The 18,905-nt window shown below is 42.4% G+C and overlaps 1 protein-coding gene across 1 annotated transcript in view; it reads left to right on the top strand.

The window, feature by feature from the left end:
* The window catches only part of SH3D19 (SH3 domain containing 19), a 135,336-nt gene that overhangs the window by 60,633 nt on the left and 55,798 nt on the right, over nucleotides 1–18,905 (top strand). The window contains 2 exon segments of the mRNA XM_053700218.1: nucleotides 12,849–12,889; nucleotides 13,639–13,681. Coding sequence (XP_053556193.1) covers nucleotides 12,849–12,889; nucleotides 13,639–13,681 — 84 coding nt within the window.

Here is an 18,905-nt window from a genome sequence, read left to right as displayed (position 1 = left end):
CCTGTCTTTAGGAAGCCTGCTCCCCCATGGAGCTTAGCCTTGGTCCTTCAGGTATTGCAGAGGGTTCCATTTGAGCCTATGCATTCTATTGACATTAAGATTCTGTCCTGGAAGGTTCTCTTTCTGTTGGCCATTGCATCGGCATGCAGAGTATCTGGGCTGGCTGCCTTGCAATTCGAGCCTCCTTATCTGGTCTTTCATGCGGATAGGGCTGTTCTTCGCACTCGTTTGGGGTTTCTTCCCAAGGTGGTGTCTAACCGTAACATCAATCGGGAAATAATTGTTCCTTCTTTGTGTCCTAACCTTCCTTCTAAGGAGAGGTTACTTCATAATCTAGATATGGTTCGGGCCTTAAAGTTCTATCTACAAGCTACGTAGGATTTCTACATCTCTTTTTGTGGTGTATTCCGGGAAGCGCAAGGGGCAGAGGGCCTCTTCTACTTCTTTGTCCGTTTGGTTGAGGAGCTTGATTCACTTGGCCTATGAGACAGCGGGACATAAGCCTCCTCAGAGGATCACAGCTTATTCAACTAGAGCTGTGGCTTTGTCCTGGGCCTTCAAGAATGAGGTCTCTATGGAGCAGATTTGTAAGGCGGCTACCTGGTCCTCCTTACATACTTTTACAAAGTTTTACAAATTTGACATTTTTGCTTCTGTGGAAGCTGCTTTTGGGAGAAGGGTTTTACAGGCTGTGGTGCCCTCAGATTAGGGTCCGCCTTTTTTTCCTCCCGGTTTTATTCAGTGTCCTCTAAAGCTTGGGTATATGTTTCCCTAAAGTAATGAATGAAGCTGTGGACCCTCCTCCCCTTTAGATGGAAAACATAAATTATGCTTAGTTTTATTTCCATCGTGGGGAGGAGAGCCCACGGCTCCCGCCCGTAACTCTGGTGGGCGGACCTAATTTTAATTTATCTTCTGGCACCATTTATACCCTGATCTTTCTCCTACTGTTCTTTGTTCCCTCGGCAGAATGACTGGGGGAAGAGGGGAGTGTGGAGGTATTTAAGCCTTTGGCTGGGGTGTCTTTGCCTCCTCCTGATGGCCAGGTTCTTATTTCCCAAAAGTAATAAATAAAGCCGTGGACTCTCCTCTCCACGATGGAAATAAAATTATCAGGTAAAAGCATAATTTGTTTTTATCATCAAATTTGCTTTGTTCTCTTGGTATTCTTTGTTGAAAGCTAAACCTATGTAGCCTCATATGCTAATTTTGAAGACTGCCTCTTTTATATTGTGCATTTTGACAGTTTTTCACAGCTAGATAGCACTAGTTCATGTGTGCCATATAGATAACATAGTGCTCACTAATAAAGGGATTATCTATCTTTTTAAACAATAAACATTTTCAAGTAGTCTGAACCTTTTAACTTTGTAATACTGTTGTGGAGAGTTAAATAAATATATATATATATATATATATATATATATACTCATCTCTCCTCGCTCTGCTTGCTTTGTTCTCTTTTCACTGCTCTCGTTTCTCTGCTCGCCTCGCATTGCTCTCCTCGCTCGCTCTGCTCTTCTCTCCTCTTTCTGCTTTGCTCTCCTCGCTCTGCTCTCCCCTCTCTGCTCTCCCCTCTCTGCGCTCTCCTCGCTCTGCCCTCTTCGCTCTCTGCTCTCCTCGCTCTGCTCTCCTCGCTCTCTGCTCTCCTGGCTTTGCTCTCCTCGCTCTCTGTTCTCCCCTCTCTGCTCTCTATGCTCTGCTCTGCTCTCCTTGCTCGCTCTGCTCTTCTCTCCTATTTCTGCTCTTCTCTCCTTGCTCTTCTCTCCTCGCTCTTCTCTCCTCGCTCTTCGCTCTCCTCTCTGCCCTCTCCGCTCTCTGCTCTCCTCGCTCTGCTCTCCTGGCTTTGCTCTCCTCGCGCTCTGCTCTCCCCGCTCTGCTCTCCTCGCTCTGCTCTCCTCGCTCGCTCTGCTCTTCTCTACTCTTTCTGCTTTGCTCTCCTCGCTCTTCTCTCCTCGCTATGCTCTCCCCTCTCTGCTCTCCCTTCTCTGCGCTCTCCTCTCTGCGCTCTCCTCTCTGCGCTCTCCTCTCTGCGCTCTCCTCGCTCTGCCCTCTCCTCGCTCTGCCCTCTCCTCGCTCTGCCCTCTCCTCGCTCTGCCCTCTCCTCGCTCTGCCCTCTTCTCGCTCTGCGCTCTCCTCTCTGCCCTCTCCTCGCTCTGCTTTGCTCTCCTCGCTTTGCTCTCCTCGCTTTGTTCTCCTCGCTTTGCTCTCTTCGCTCTCCTTGCTCTGCTCTCCTCTCCTTGCTCTGCTCTCCTCTCCTTGCTCTGCTCTGCTCTCCTCGCTCGCTCTCCTCACTTGCTCTGCTGTCCTTGCTCTGCTTTCTTCGCTCTGCTCTTCTCTCCTCACTCTGCTCTTCTCTCCTCGCTCTGCTCTTCTCTTCTCGCTCTGCTCTTCTCTTCTCGCTCTGCTCTGCTCTTCTCTCCTCGCTCTGCTCTGCTCTCCTCGCTCTGCTCTTCTCTCCTTGTTCTTCTTTCCTTGCTCTGCTCTGCTCTCCTTGTTCTGCTCTGCTCTCCTCTCTCTGCTCTGCTCTCCTCTCTCTCCTCTCTCTGCTCTCGCTCTCTGCGCTTGCGCTCTCTCTCTCTCTCTCTCTCTCTCTCTCACTCTCTCGCTCTTTCCTCTCCTCGCTCTCTCCTTTCCTCTCCTCGCTCTCTCTCTCCTTTCCTCTCCTCGCTCTCTCTCTCCTTTCCTCCCCTCACTCTGATCTTGTCAAGTCAAGAATACTTTATTAGCATGACATTATCCTCTCTCTTCTCTCCTCGCTCTGCTCTCCTCGCTCTGCTCTTCTCTCCTTGCTCTGCTCTTCTCTCCTTGCTCTGCTCTTCTCTCCTTGCTCTGCTCTTCTCTCCTTGTTCTTCTCTCCTTGCTCTTCTCTCCTTGCTCTGCTCTCCTTGCTCTGCTCTGCTCTCCTTGCTCTACTCTACTCTCCTTGCTCTGCTCTCCTTGCTCTACTCTGCTCTCCTTGCTCTACTCTGCTCTCCTCTCTCTGCTCTCGCTCTCCTCTCTCTGCTCTTGCTCTCCTCTCTCTGCTCTCGCTCTCTGCGCTCTCCTCTCTCTGCTCTCGCTCTCTGCGCTCTCTCTCTCTCTGCTCTCTCTCTCTCTCTCCTCTCTCCTCTCCTCGCTCTGCTTTCCTCTCCTCTCTCTCTCTCTACTCTGCTCTCCTCCCCTCGCTCTGATCTTGTCAAGTCAAGAATACTTTATTAGCATGACATTATCCTCTCTCTGCTCTCTCTGCTCTCCTCACTCTGCTCTGCTCTCCTCGCTCTGCTCTGCTCTCCTCTCATCGCTCTGCTCTGCTCTCCTCTCATCGCTCTGCTCTGCTCTCCTCTCATCGCTCTGCTCTCCTCTCATCGCTCTGCTCTCCTCTCATCGCTCTGCTCTCCTCTCATCGCTCTGCTCTCCTCTCATCGCTCTGCTCTCCTCTCATCGCTCTGCTCTCCTCTCATCGCTCTGCTCTCCTCTCATCGCTCTGCTCTCCTCTCATCGCTCTGCTCTCCTCTCATCGATCTGCTCTCCTCTCATCGCTCTGCTCTGCTCTCCTCGCTCTGCTCTTTTCTTTTCGCTCTGCTCTGCTCTCCTTGCTCGCTCTGCTCTGCTCGCTCTGCTCTGCTTTTCTCTCCTCGCTCTGCTCTCCTCGCTCTGCTCTGCTCTCCTCGCTCTGCTCTGCTCTCCTTGCTCTGCTCTCCTTGCTCTGCTCTCGTCAAGTCAAGAATACTTTATTAGCATGACATTATCCTCTCTCTGCTCTCTCTCTACTCTGCTCTCCTCGATGTGCTCTCCTCTATCTCCTCACTCTGCTCTCCTCACTCTGCTCTTTGCTCTCCTCGCTCTGCTCTTTGCTCTCCTCACTCTGCTCTTTGCTCTCCTCGCTCTGCTCTTTGCTCTCCTCACTCTGCTCTCTGCTCTCCTCGCTCTGCTCCCCTTGCTCTGCTCTCTCTCTACGCTCCTCACTCTGCTCTCCTCTCTCTGCTTTCTCTCTACGCGACTCGCTCTGCTCTCTTCTATTTGCTCGCTCTGCTCTCATCGATTCGCTCTGCTCTCATCGATTTGCTCTGCTCGCTCTGCTCTGCTCTCTTTTCACTCTTCTCTATTCAAATATTCTTTGTATTGTTTTAAAATATACATATGAACAGCAGAACATTACAAACATGGAAATATTAACAGGGTAGAGGATAAAACATTCATTCAGAATCAGTTTAGGTCACAACATCATCAGTGTGATAATTATTGCATTGGCACTTCCCTCATTACCCCAGTCATTCTTTGCCTTTCATCACGTTAGGAGGTGGCAGAGAAGTGGCAGAAGATTCGGAGAGTCCTGAATCAGGGTATCTGCCCTTCGAGATAGGACTGGAGTTTTAAGTAGTCATGTCAACCTCTCAGAGTATTGATGAAAGTTAGAGTCTGGAGATGCAGGGAAAGTTTTTCTGCAAAACCATCCAGATTACTGCTAACAGCTCATAAGCAATCACTGCCTGCTTTCTCTCACTCAAGTCCATGTCAGGAGCGCTGCTATAAGACTGTCACACTTGAGAGGCTGTGTTCTGTTTCACAGCATGGATCCTGGAGGTAAGATTATTTGTTTCAATTTTTACACAAAAAAAAAAAACGCTATAACAGGGTCATGGTGTGGCTCCTTTATACCTTGATAGGATCCAAGGTTAATATCCTCTGAAGGGGATTTATTGAACCGTTTGGGTTAATTAATCAGTGTATTAATTATTTACATGATGTTTTGTGTGATTTTTTTTTCCTGGGCTGATAGACTGTGTGTTTTCGGCTGGAACAAACAGGTTTTACTTTTAAGTTTCACTTTCAGTTTTGAAAGTGTTGCACAGCTCCTATTACTTGCTGTACTTGTGATAACAAGGGAAGTACTGTCTTGCACTCCATGTGACCGGGTGTGGTCCCATGAGATTACTACCCTTGCTACATTATCCACTCCACATGCAGTTCCCCATAGCACATCTAATCCTCCATCCGGAGGGGGCCTTCTTTCTGCGGACTTTGCCGCGCTGGTACAAACGGTGGTGTCTGCAGCCCTCAGTGCATTTCCTTGCTCTAACAAACGCAAGAGAAAGGTTAAACATAGCTCTCCTGACCCGGAGTCATCTAAATATTTATTGGATTTAGCTATTATGTCCCAGTTATCTGATGATGAGTTAACCTCTGTAGCTTCAGAGGGTGAACTTTCTGGGTCAGAGTCCTTACCGTCTAAGCCTCCTGCTGCAGAGGAACCGTCCTTTATATTTATAAAGGTTTTTTATTAAAGGAGGTCCTGTCTACGTTAGAGGTTCCAGAGGCCGCGCTGCCTGAAGAACCTATGATACCTAAATTAGACAGTTTACGAAGACAGGAAAGTTCCTTTTGACTTTTCCCTAGCCGGTTAAGATAGCAAACATTGTTAAGAATGAATGAGAAAGAATTGGTTCTTCCTTTTCCCCCTCGTCTGCTTTTAAAAAGTTGTTCCTGGTCCCAGACTCTTAAATGGATTTGTGGGGCTCCGTGGATGGTGTTATCTCTATGCTTGCTAAATGTACTACTATACCTCTTGAGGATACCTCTTCGTTCAGAGAACCGATGGATAAGAAAGATGTTTCAACATACGGGATTTTTGTTTAAACCAGCGGCTGCAGTTGCCAGAGCGGCTACCTACTGGTGCGACTCTCTGAGGTGCAGTTTCTTCTCGAGGATATTCAAAACGGAATTAAAGCTCTGAGAAGTGTTAATTCTTTAATCTGTGATGCGAACATGCAAATTATTTGCCTAAATGCAAAGACCTCTGGCTTTGCGTTCCTAGCCAGCTGGGCGCTCTGGTTGAATTCTTGGTCTGCGGATATGACTTCTAAGTCCAGACTCCTTTCTCTTCCCTTCAAGCGAAAGATTTTATTTGGTCCAGGCCTGGACTTCATTATTTCTACGATTATCGGAGGCAAGGGTGCCTTCCTACCACAAGATAAGAAGAACAAATCTAAGGGACGAGAATCTTCTAATTTTTCGTTCTGACAAATCCCAACGACAACAATCCTCCTCCAAGCCCGAGCAACCCAAGAGTACTTGGAAACCGGCTCAGTCCTGGAATAAATCCAAGCAGAATAAGAAGTCCATCGAAAACAAATTGGCATGAAGGGGCAGCCCCCGATCCAGGATCGGATTGTGTAGGGGGCAGACTGTCTCTTTTTTCAGACGCCTGGTTCAAGGACGTGCAGGATCCGTAGGTCCTGGAGTTGGTATCTCAGGGATACAAGATAGACTTCAAATCTCATTCACCAAGGGGCAGATTCTTCAGGATGGTTTGGATAAGGGTTTGTCTGCAAGTTCGTTGAAGGGACAAATCTCTGCTCTTTCTGTTTTATTTCACAGAAAGATTGCTAAGCTTACCAATATTCACTGTTTTGTACAGGCTTTGGTCCGTATCAAGCCTGTCATTAAATCAATCTCTCCTCCTTGGAGTCTTTAATTTGGGTTTGAAGGCTTTACAGGGTCCTCCGTTTGAGCCTAGGCATTCTTTGGACATTAAACTACTTTCTTGGAAAGTGTTGTTCTTTTTGGCCATCTCTTCTGCTAAAAGAGCTTCCGAATTATCTGCTCTTTCTTGTGAATCTCCTTTTCTGATTTTTCATCAGGATAAGGTAGTTTTGTGGTCTTCATTTAAATTTCTTCTTAAGGTTGTGAATTCTAACAACATTAATAGAGAAATTGTTGTCCCTTCTTTGTGTCCAAATCCTAAGAATTCTTTGGAGAGATGCTTACATTCTTTGGATGTGGTAAGAGCTTTGAAATATTATGTTGAAGCTACTAAAGATTTCAGGAAGACTTCTAGTCTGGTTCTGGTTCTAGGAAAGGTCAGAAGGCTTCTGCCATTTCCTTGGCATCTTGGCTAAAGCTTTTGATTCATCAGGCTTATTTGGAGTTGGGTCAGGCCCCACGCCTCAGAGAATTACAGCTCATTCTACTAGATCAGTCTCCACTTTATGGGCTTTTAAGAATGAATTTTCAGTTGATCAGATTTGCAAAGCAGCAACTTGGTCTTCTTTGCATACATTTACTAAATTCTACCGTTTTGATGTATTTGCTTCTTCTGAAGCAGTTTTTGGTAGAAATGTTTTTCACGCAGCTGTTTCAGTTTGATTCCTCTGCTTATGTTTGAGTTTTTTCTTTTCATAATAAGAATAAACTTATATTTTGGGTTGTGGATTTATTTTTTTCAGCGGAAAATGGCTGTTATTTTATCCCTCCCTCTCTAGTGACTCTTCTGTGGAGTTCCACATCTTGGGTATTACTATCCCATACGTCACTAGCTCATGAACTCTTGCCAATTACATAAAAGAAAACATAATTTATGTAAGAACTTACCTGATAAATTCATTTCTTTCATATTGGCAAGAGTCTATGAGACCCACCCTTTTTATGGTGGTTATGATTTTTTGTATAATGCACAATTATTTCCAAATTCCTTTGTTGATGCTTTTTACTCCTTTGTTTATCACCCCACTACTTGGCTGTACGTTAAACTGAATTGTGGTTGTGGTGAGGGGTGTATTTATAGGCATTTTGAGGTTTGGGAAACTTTGCCCCTCCTGGTAGGATTGTATATCCCATATGTCACTAGCTCATGGACTCTTGCCAATATGAAAGAAATTTATCAGGTAAGTTCTTACTTAAATTTTTGTTTTTTTTCATGCCAAAAGCAGCCGCCCTATTAGAGTTTTTAAAGCTATTACAAAGGGACAATTTGTAAGGACACTAATAAACTGTTCTGATAAAACTGTCTTTGCAAGGCAAGCAAATGAGTTAACAGAGAGTCTAGTGTCAAGAAATGACTCTAGACAGATGGTTACAGGTATCAGAGAAAAAGTTGAAACTCGAGAGAGAAATGATTTGTTAATAAATAAAAGTAAGCCCCCACCGATAGAGTAAAGATCTGTGAGATTATATCAAAACATTTTTCTCTACTCACAGCAGATGATGATCTAGTTGAGACAGTTGGAAAAGGGTATAGGTTTGCCTTTAAAAGAGCATTGACTACAGGTAACAGAGTGGCACCAACTAACTTAAAAAGCAAAAAAAATGATACCCAGAGTTCTTGGTTAACTGTAAAAGGAGATTACAAATGTCATAATTTTAATTGCATAGCCTGTGACCATGTACAACTAGGTAACAGATTTTCAAGTATGGTAATAAAAGAAACTTTCCAACATAAAAAATGCTACAATTGCAGAGCAACTCATGTAATATATTTGTTAACATGTTCCCTGTGTAACCTGTAATCCGTAGGGATGACCTCAAGGGAGGTCAGATCTCGCATTCGCGTGCATATCTGTAACATAAAAGCAGGTACATTAACTACGCCCCTAATTATGCACTTTAACCATTTTCACAACAAAAATCCGGACAGTCTAAAATGTAGAGATGCGGCTCTTTTTTGTTTTTAAGTGCACACAATAAATGTATCTTTTATATATTCAACTGACCCAACCTCATTGTTTGGATTAAGTAGGTTGTTAGCCCTGAAGCCGAAATTTGTGGTGGCATAAAGTGGACTATAGTTGAACACATTCTCCCACCACAACGAGGAGGAAATGGAGACCAGTTGTTAGCTAGACAAGAAGTCTTTTGGGTTCTTACATTAAAGGGACAGTAAACCTTTAAATCATAATATTGCCTTTTTATTTTGAAAAAATATCGCTGTTTTACAGACCCGCTCTCTGGGCTCTGCTGAGCGGGTCTGTTGTTTTTACTGAGCGCATCAGGCCAGCTGTATAGTCACAGCCCGGCCCGACCGCGCCATTAGACACAGTGCAGCTCGCTCCCGCTGTCAGACAGAGCAGGAGCAAGCTGCACTGTGTCTAATGGCGCGGTCGGGCCGGGCTGTGACTATACAGCTGGCCCGATGCGCTCAGTAAAAACAACAGACCCGCTCAGCAGAGCCCAGAGAGCGGGTCTGTAAAACAGCGATATTTTTTCAAAATAAAAAGGCAATATTATGATTTAAAAAGTTTGGCTAATGTAATATTATATAATTCTGCACTATGTGCAGAATTATATAACATTATTTTTAAGGTTTACTGACCCTTTAAAGACACGAAAGCCATAATGAGTATGATTTGATAAATTACTGGAATTGAGTCAAACTGGATCTTTTCCACATACAGAGAAATCTATCTATAATTAAAACTAGCTCCAAATACATCTTTATCCCTATTCCCACCTTCCCCTATTAACACCATCACAAATTAATTATGACTATAAATGACTATATATGATTAATATGTAGAATGTATACACTCCTCCAAAAGGTTAGGAGTCTGCTAAAGTTTATTAAGGTGATATGAGTAACGGTGTTATATATCGAATGATAATTTATTATTCGGCGGGTTATATATTCTCTAGCTTTAAAGAAACTACCCAGTAGTAGGCTGTGATTATTGTAAGTAATAAATCATGAACTGGTTAACTTTAAACATTTGAGGAATACCATTAAATATTTGCCCTATACAATGTTAGTAATATTAAAATAATTAGTGTCTGAGGAAGATAAATTTATGGTGCACATTGGGTAGTCTTTATTTGGGAGGTGTTTTTGTAAATAGTTCATTTAAAATGTTTGGAACTAAAAGATTTAACTTAAAATAAGTGCCCTTACTTTAACTATGAGTTTACACTTCCAATAGTTTCACATTTAGGTAATATGCAGTGGTTTCATTACTGACCCCTTCAAAATAAAGTGTATCAGGACTGGAGAATTGTCAATTTATTTTAACCAATCATGTGAAACCTTCACAATTTTAAATACCAAGCTTGGTGGTCAACAATTAAGCTATGATTACGGCTTGTATAGCCAAAACGCATCAGCTTTTGTGACAACCAATCCCAGGGGTGATGTTGTACTGTATGGTTTTTTGGATACCAAAGATGTTTTAATATGCTTTGAATTTAATAAAGAAGAATTTTATACTGAAGCAAGGTTTTCGTGGATTCTCTCTACATTCTCTCTTTACCCTTACATTTATTAGGTAGTTTGCGATGTTGGGGTTGGCAGATTTAGGAGTTAATACTTTTATTAGGTAGATTGCGATGTGTGTAAATGCTGGATTAGGGGTTAATAGTTTAATTAGGCATATTACGTTGTGGGGGTTGTTGGTTTAGGGGTTAATACATTTATTATTACTTCCGATGTGGGTTTGATTGTGGGTAATGGGGGTTTTACATGTCGGGTTTATTTTTGGGAGGCAGGTTAGACTTTTACAGGAGATTTGATATTTTTTTTATTTTCTTAGGCGCCGGCAGTTTCTAAAGTGCCGTAAGTCACAGGCGACTCCAGAAATGTGTATTTACGCACATTTCTGGACATCGCTAGTTTATCCGACTTACGGCACTTTATGAACTGCCGGCGCCGTATTTGTGATACCCTGATGTGCGAGGTGAAATTATGGGCGGCACGGGTTTCAGCAGTTACGCTAATGCCTGCACCGCATATGTAATCTCGCCCCTAGTGTACAATGTCGCTTTAAGCCTTTCTTCCTTTGGAGCAAGGAATAGTAGTAAAAATAATCCCAATTTTCCATACATAATAACTCTGAGACTCATACATGAACATATTTGTCTATCTTTTTTATAGTTTTATAAGTTAATCCTAAACGCTGACCCTTTCACCTGTTACATCTAAGTCGATTGAATGTTATTCTGGCCTGGATCACGTATATAACTCTAGGGTGTTATATCTGCGATACATACATGCTCAATGTGGCCTCGTCTTTTTATCCTGATCAGCTGCCTCCTCTTCTCCCTGGATTTATTTAGGAATGAAATTCCTGTTTGTTTCTGAGACCATCTGATGAGAACCTTCCAGCACTGATTGTTTTGATTAGTCATAGCAATATTATAACAAAACAGATATTATATCCAGCTGTGTCTGTGTTGTGCTTTACTGTTATATGATGAGATTGTTGGAAGTGACTCTGCTTTGACATTTTCACACCTGCAGTCGATGCTAGAAGCTACTGCAGATCATTATATACTTTAAAAAGGATTTTAAACTCAAAATCTAATCCCCCCCAAAAAATATTTAATTATACAGATCTGTAATGTATTTTTGTTGTTGTTGCATGCTTCTGCAATGTTAAAAAATGTTTTTTGCCACTTCCCCAGAAAGGTGGTAATCGATCCTGTAGATTTCATATTTACTCATCCTGCAACATGCTACAATGTGATTGTTTGTTTATTTTTTCTATGCAAATCATATGGAAGGCAGTTAACAACTTTGTCTGAATTTTGATTTGTGCTTATACAGATATTTATTACTACAGACACACCACATTATATTTGCCAGCTGTAAATACAATTAGAAACCTATTCTGTAAGAGTTATTCAGATTGCAAGTTCTAAAAAGTGTATGTATTGCTATCTTGTTCTAATTCATTCCATTGGGAAATGTTCTTTTTTATATCACAAAGCTTTCACCAGTGTAAATGTTCTTTAAAAAGTGGACTTACCCTTGTGGTGCAGACAATACATAATCTTTATTTTCTTTTTGTGTGTTTGGTTTACCATTAAACGACAAAAAAAAACCTCAAGAAATCATTAAGAATTTACAGTAAAAGTGAAATAAAAAACACTTGTTTTTGTATAACAATTTTGCTTGTCCTACTCTCCTAATAGGGGCTAAAAAAGTAAATTCTGTAACCAAGGTTTTCCTCCTAATTCTGCAAATCAAAGAGTTGGTTTAGGCAGCACTGGGAGCTAGCTGAACACATCTGGTGAGCCAATGTCATGAAGCATATGTGTGTAGCCAGCAGCTAGCTCACAATAGTGCATTGCTGCTCCTGTGACTACCTAGATCAACAGAGGATACCAAGAGAACAAACTACATTTGATGATTTATTTAAATTTAAAAGTCTCTTAAACGGCATTCTCTATATCAACTGCAAAAATGTAATATGTAGTATGTTAAACGTTTACAATTATTTCATTTCTATGTTTATATAAAGCACATCAGTTACAAAAAAAAAATCATTTTGTAAACATTTTACATTATTGTTACTATATGTCAGGCAAGGACAAATACCATCATTTTACTTTCAGCACCAAATTGTATTTTACATATTTGTATACAAACACTGTTGTCTGCCTCCTAATTGTATTGTTAACCCTTGCAATACTAACTACTGTATGAGAGTCTAACCTACAAAAAAAAACATTAGATTTTTTTTTTTCTTGAAAACCTTGTTCCTTTTTTATAATGTGCAAGAACTGCTGAATGCTGATTGTGTTGTTTATCATGTTTAACTCTCATGGGAACAAGCATCTGGAGACATGAGCTGGGTAGCTAGTAAGGAATAAACAGATAAATCAGCATTTCAGCACTTCCATAGGTTTCTGCCAGCTTGGAACTTACACAAATATCTATTTGCTGAAGCTGTATGTATGTGTTGTATCTGTAAAGCATCTAATATATTGTTTTTTGTTTTTATCGTTAGAAATGTTTCTAATCTCCAGCACTGCAGGATGTTTAGATTTGCATTTGAATTCCATGACTATGATGAAGTCTTATTAAGCACTAAGTTTAGCACAATCATATGGAGACGACTATAGAAAATCATATGTACTTTTTTTTTTTTTGTGTGTGTCTTTGTGAGGCTGTTTTTAATTACAAAGAGGTCTGGAATGGGAGGATCCATGAGTGTTTTATAGCGTAGCACAACTGAAGAACTTGGCTTTAAATGTTGGACTGCCCTTCCCTTCTTAATGATAGAATACATGCAACCATATAGTTTTTATTGTAGTTTGCTTGATTGTTTCTTCATAAACATATTATTATATGTTAGTAAATATTTTTTCTTTCTTTCTAGACAAGGACCCCTCTCCTCCATAAGAGCAGTTATTAAGAGAAGTAAGTTATTCTTTTTATTTATCTTTATAGTTTATTTTCACTTTTAATTAACATGTTCTTTAACTTTGTATTGTCATTTTGTGGTTTTCCAATTATTCTGTAGGTTCATTTTAGATTTAAAATACCTTGAAGACAATTGTCATTTTGTGTCATAATCAATATTCCATCAATACATATTATGCGCTATGCTATCTGTTGTACCCTATTAGTGGCTTGATTTATATCTATATCTTTCTCATACTAAACTTTGTGAAAAACTGCTTAACATGGCTTAAATTGTTGTGGAAAGTTACATTTTAAGAACGAACAGTACCTCCCTTTAGTAAACAATGCAATGTGCTTAGCACAGCATCAACAAAACCGGCTTCCTCCAATCACGGCGTGGCCTCACGAGATGGATACTCTGAGTACACGCCATGATTGGAGGAAGCCGGTTTCGTATTTTTTAAAAATATGCTGCAATGTAAAGTTTCATGAATGGAAGGGCCCCTGTTTTTAATAGTATTTTTAAAAACCGGGCACTTATTAATGAAACTTTACATTCACTTTACCGCTCAGGATCTTGAGCGAAAACTGTTGATCAACAGCGGTAGTCAAATTGCTGGATTGTACAACTACTGCTGCTGAATGGATCAGCAGCCATGTCTGCCCGAGAGAGAGAGAGAAGAGATATTGATTTTGTATAGTAAACAAATTGCACCTAAAATGAATGTACAGTTTGTTTTAATATTTTGTGTATTCCAATTTAGCTTCAAGGACGACTTCCCACGGTGATCAGCAACGAGATAGAAGGTAACTGTTACTCTGCTACTATAAATATTTAACTATAAAGAACCAAGTTAGTCATTTGCATATTTCAGATTCAATACTAGTAGTTAAAATTTTTACTAAACTAATATTTGGTTATACAGACCTTGAACTTCTATGCATGCAGACATAATATATATTTCCAACTAAAGGGGAGGAGAGTCCACAGCTGCATTCATTACTTTTGGGAAATCAGAACCTGGCCACCAGGAGGAGGCAAAGACACCCCAGCCAAAGGCTTAAATACCGCCCCCACTCCCCTCATCCCCCAGTCATTATTTGCCTTTCGTCACAGGAGGATGGCAGAGAAGTGCTGAAGATTCAGAGTAGTCTCTTTGGAGGGTAGTACTCTTTGGTATGGGACGGGAGTTTTAAGTAATCCTGTCAGCCTCAAAGTGAGAGCCTGGGTGAAAGTTAGAGTCCAGAGATGCAGGGAGAGTCTTTCTGCGAAACCACCCCGACTCATATTAACCGCTCCACAAGCAATCAGCGTTGACGAGTTTCGCTACCTGCTTTCTACACTCAAGTCCATGTCAGGGGCGATGCTTCTACCTGTCACACTTGAAGGGCTGTGTTCCTTTTCCACGGCATAGATTCTGGTAAGATCGTTTCATTTTTTATACATAATGATAACACAGAAGACAGGGCCACAGAGTTGCGCCTATTATCTTAGAGAATCAAGGGTTAATATTCCTGGTAAGGTGATTATTGAATGGGGGGGGGGGTTATACATGATATTGTTGTGTTATTACTGCGTTTTGTGCGAGATGAGGCTCTGGCAATGGTGGAACTTTCAGGTTGACTTCCGGGAGTATTTACGCTGCTGGTTTTTGGCGCTCCTTAATGCAGGGGCGGTCCTGTGAGGCATCCCATGTGACTGGGTGTGGCAGTCTCCACTTACTCTGCTGACCAGGGGCGCAGGAGACAGTTTCTGTAGTCTGGGTCATAGGAGGTGATGAGTGCCTCGGCCATTGGTGTATAAAGGTGCCTGTTTATTAGTTGTCTAGTCCATAATAAAAGCACAAGCTATGGAGGACTCTGACGTGTTAGAGGGTACTCCCTCTATATCAAAGTCTCATGCCTGTGTTTATTGCGAGGAGGTTGTTGTAGATCAGCCTGCTCAACTTTGTACCACATGCCTCGATAAGGTTGCGACATCTAAAAATAAAGGGATGTCTAGTACTACTGAGCCGCCCACCTTTGAGGGTTCCCCGTCCCGTGAGGTGCGTTCCCTGCTTTCATCTCCGAGTGCACATGCAACGCCCCTGGGTCCAACTGTTACTCCTATGGGAGAGATTCGTTGGCCATCAGATTTTGTGGATCAACTGCAAACGGCGGTATCGAAAGCGATCCATGCCTTACCACGTTCTGCTAAGTGCAAGCGTAGGGCGTATCAGGGCAGCCAGGTCCAGGGGTCGTCTACGCCTGTGGAGTTGCCAGAGGCATTATACGATGACAAGGCCCACTCCGACTCTTCGGAGGAGGCTCCCTCTGGGTCAGAGTCAGTGTCATCTCATTCTCCGGCTGCGGAGGAGCCTGACTTTAGGTTTAGGATGGAAAATTTGCGCTTTTTGCTGAAGCAGGTGCTTGCTACTTTGGAGGTCCTGAAACAAAAGCTTCAGGAGGAACCTTCGATTCCTAAGCTTCATAAGGTATATGAGGACAGGGTGGTGTCCCAGACCTTCCCGGTTCCTGTTAATATGGCTTATATTATTAAGAATGAATGGGAACTATTAGATTCTTCCTTTTCCCCTTCTTCTTCCTTTAAGAAACTGTTCCCTGTTCTGGGCTCTAAGCTTGAACTGTGGGGGACTGTCCCTAAGGCGGATGGTGTTATTTCCACACTTGCAAAGCGGACAACTATTCCCCTCTAGGATAGTTCATCGTTTAAAGAGCCCATGGATAAAAAGTTAGAAAACATGTTAAGGAAAATGTTTCAGCACACAGGGTTTGTTTTTCATCCGGCAGCGACTGTAGCCGCAGTTTCCGGAGCTGCGGCATATTGGTGTGAATGCCTGTGTGATATGGTCAAAAGGGAGACTTCCATCGACGAGATACAGGATAAGATTACGGCCTTAAGGGTCGTAAATTCTTCAATTTGTGACGCCAATATGCAGATTATTCGCCTGAACACAAAGGTTCAGGATTTTCTGTTTTAGCTCTCAGGGCTCAGTGGCTAAAGTATTGGTCTGCGGACATGACCTCGAAGTCAAGGCTGTTGTCCCTACCCTTTCAAGGAAAGATTCTGTTCGGTCCAGGTTTGGCATCGATCATATCCACGGTTACGAGAGGCAAGGGAACTTTCTCCAACATTGGTGTGTCCAGTCCACGGCGTCATCCATTACTTGTGGGAATATTCTCTTCCCCAACAGGAAATGGCAAAGAACACAGCAAAAGCTGTCCATATAGCCCCTCCCAGGCTCCGCCCCCCAAGTCATTCTCTTTGCCGCTCTGAACAAGTAGCATCTCCACGGAGATGGTGAAGAGTATGTGGTGTTTAGTTCTAGTTTTTTATTCTTCTATCAAGAGTTTGTTATTTTAAAATAGTGCTGGTATGTACTATTTACTCTGAAACAGAAAGAGATGAAGAGTTCTGTTTAAAAGAGGAGTATGATTTTAGCAGCAGTAACTAAAATCAATTGCTGTTCCCACGCAGGACTGTTGAGCTGAGAGAACTTCAGTTGGGGGGAACAGTTTGCAGACTTTTCTGCTCAAGGTATGACTAGCCATTTTTCTAACAAGACTGTGTAATGCTGGAAGGCTGTCATTTTCCCTCATGGGGATCGGTAAGCCATTTTCTTAGACTTAGAAAGAATAAAGGGCTTATTATGGGCTATTAACTGGTGGACACTCTTAAGGGCTAAATCGATTGTTTATTTAAGTTGTTTTTTTAAAGTTTGAAGTAATTTTCACACTTTTATTGTTTGGGGAATGTTTTTATCGCCAGGCACTAGTTTAGACACCTTCCCAGTCAGGAAGGGCCTTTCACTATAGTAGGCAGAGCCTCATTTTCGCGCCATTATTGCGCAGTTACTTTTGTGTACAGTGCATACAGCTGCATCTGTGAGGGTCTAGTATCCACTGAAAACGTTCCTAGAAGGCTTGAATTGGTATCGTATACCCCCCTGGGATTGGTGAAGTCGCAACAAAGGCTGTGGCTGGGACTGTAGTGGGGTTAAAATTGCAAACGGCTCCGGTTTCCACATTTTAAGGGATAACAGCTTGAAAATTGGGGTGCAATACTTTGAATGCATTAAGACACTGTGGTGAAAATTTGGTAAAGATTGGATAATTCCTTCATAGTTTTTCACATATTCAGTAATAAAGTGTGCCCTGTTTAACATTTAAAGAGACAGTAACGGTTTTATTTTAAAACGGTTTTTGTGCTTTATTAACCAGTTTAAGCCTGTTTAACATGTCTGTACCTTCAGATAGATCATGTTCTGTATGTATGGAAGCCAATGTGGTTCCTCCTTCAAATATATGTGATAATTGTGCCATAGCGTCCAAACATAGTAAGGACAGTACTGTCACAAATAGTAAGGTTGCCCAGGATGATTCCTCAGATGAAGGAAGTAGATAGTTCTACATCCTCTCCTTCTGTGTCTATACCAGTTATGCCCGCGCAGGCGACCCCTAGTACTTCTAGCGCGCCAATGCTTGTTACTATGCAACAATTGACGGCAGTAATGGATAACTCCATAGCTAATATTTTATCCAAAATGCCAGCATTTCAGAGAAAGCGCGATTGCTCTGTTTTAAACACTGTAGAGCAGGAGGGCGCTGATGATAATTTTTCTGTCATACCCTCACACCAGTCTGAAGTGGCAGTGAGGGAGGGTTTGTCAGATGGAGAAATTTCTGATACAGGAAGAATTTCTCAGCAGGCAGAACCTGATGTTGTGACATTTAAATTTAAATTAGAGCATCTCCGCGCATTACTTAAGGAGGTGCTATCTACTCTGGATGATTGTGACAATCTGGTCATCCCAGAAAAATTGTGCAAGATGGACAAGTTCCTAGAGGTCCCGGTGCACCCTGATGCCTTTCCGATACCTAAACGGGTGGCGGACATAGTGAATAAGGAGTGGAAGAAGCCAGGCATACCTTTTGTCCCTCCTCCTATATTTAAGAAATTGTTCCCTATGGTCGACCCCAGGAAGGACTTATGGCAAACAGTCCCTAAGGTCGAGGGGGCGGTTTCTACACTAGCCAAACGCACGACCATTCCCATTGAGGACAATTGTGCTTTCAAAGATCCTATGGATAAAAAATTGGAGGGTTTGCTTAAAAATATTTTTGTACAGCAAGGTTACCTCCTTCAACCTATTTTGTGCATTATTCCTGTCACTACAGCGGCGTGGTTCTGGTTCGAGGAACTGGAAAAGTCGCTCAGTAGGGAGACTCCGTATGAGGAAGTCATGGACAGAATTCACGCACTTAAGTTAGCTAATTCCTTTATTTTAGACGCCGCTTTGCAGTTAGCGAGGTTAGCGTCGAAAAATTCAGGGTTTGCAATTGTGGCGCGCAGAGCGCTCTGGCTAAAGTCTTGGTCGGCGGACGTATCTTCCAAGACAAAATTGCTTAATATCCCTTTCAAAGGTAAGACCCTTTTTGGGCCAGAATTGAAAGAGATTATTTCAGACATCACTGGGGGAAAGGGCCATGCCCTCCCACAAGATAGACCTTTCAAGGCTAAGAATAAGTCCAATTTTCGTTCCTTTCACAATTTCAGGAACGGACCGGCTTCCAACTCTGCAGCCTCTAGACAAGAGGGTAACGCTTCCCAGACTAAACCAGCTTAGAAACCAATGCAAGGCTGGAACAAGGGTAAACAGGCCAAGAAGCCTGCTGCTGCTACCAAAACAGCATGAAGGGGTAGCCCCCGATCCGGGACCGGATCTAGTAGGGGGCAGACTCTCTCTCTTTGCTCAGGCTTGGGCAAGAGATGTTCAGGATCCCTGGGCACTAGAAATAGTCTCTCAGGGTTATCTTCTAGAATTCAAGGAACTACCCCCAAGGGGAAGGTTCCACATGTCTCACTTATCTTCAAACCAAATAAAGAGACAGGCATTCTTACATTGTGTAGAAGACCTGTTAAAGATGGGAGTGATACACCCAGTTCCAACTGTGGAACAAGGTCAGGGGTTTTACTCAAATCTGTTTGTAGTTCCCAAAAAAGAGGGAACTTTCAGACCAATTCTGGATT

This window comes from Bombina bombina, chromosome 2 (genome assembly GCF_027579735.1).
Source record: "Bombina bombina isolate aBomBom1 chromosome 2, aBomBom1.pri, whole genome shotgun sequence".
Classification (NCBI taxonomy): domain Eukaryota; kingdom Metazoa; phylum Chordata; class Amphibia; order Anura; family Bombinatoridae; genus Bombina; species Bombina bombina.
Note: the sequence above shows the minus strand (reverse complement) of the source record. Positions and strands in the feature narration are given on the sequence as shown.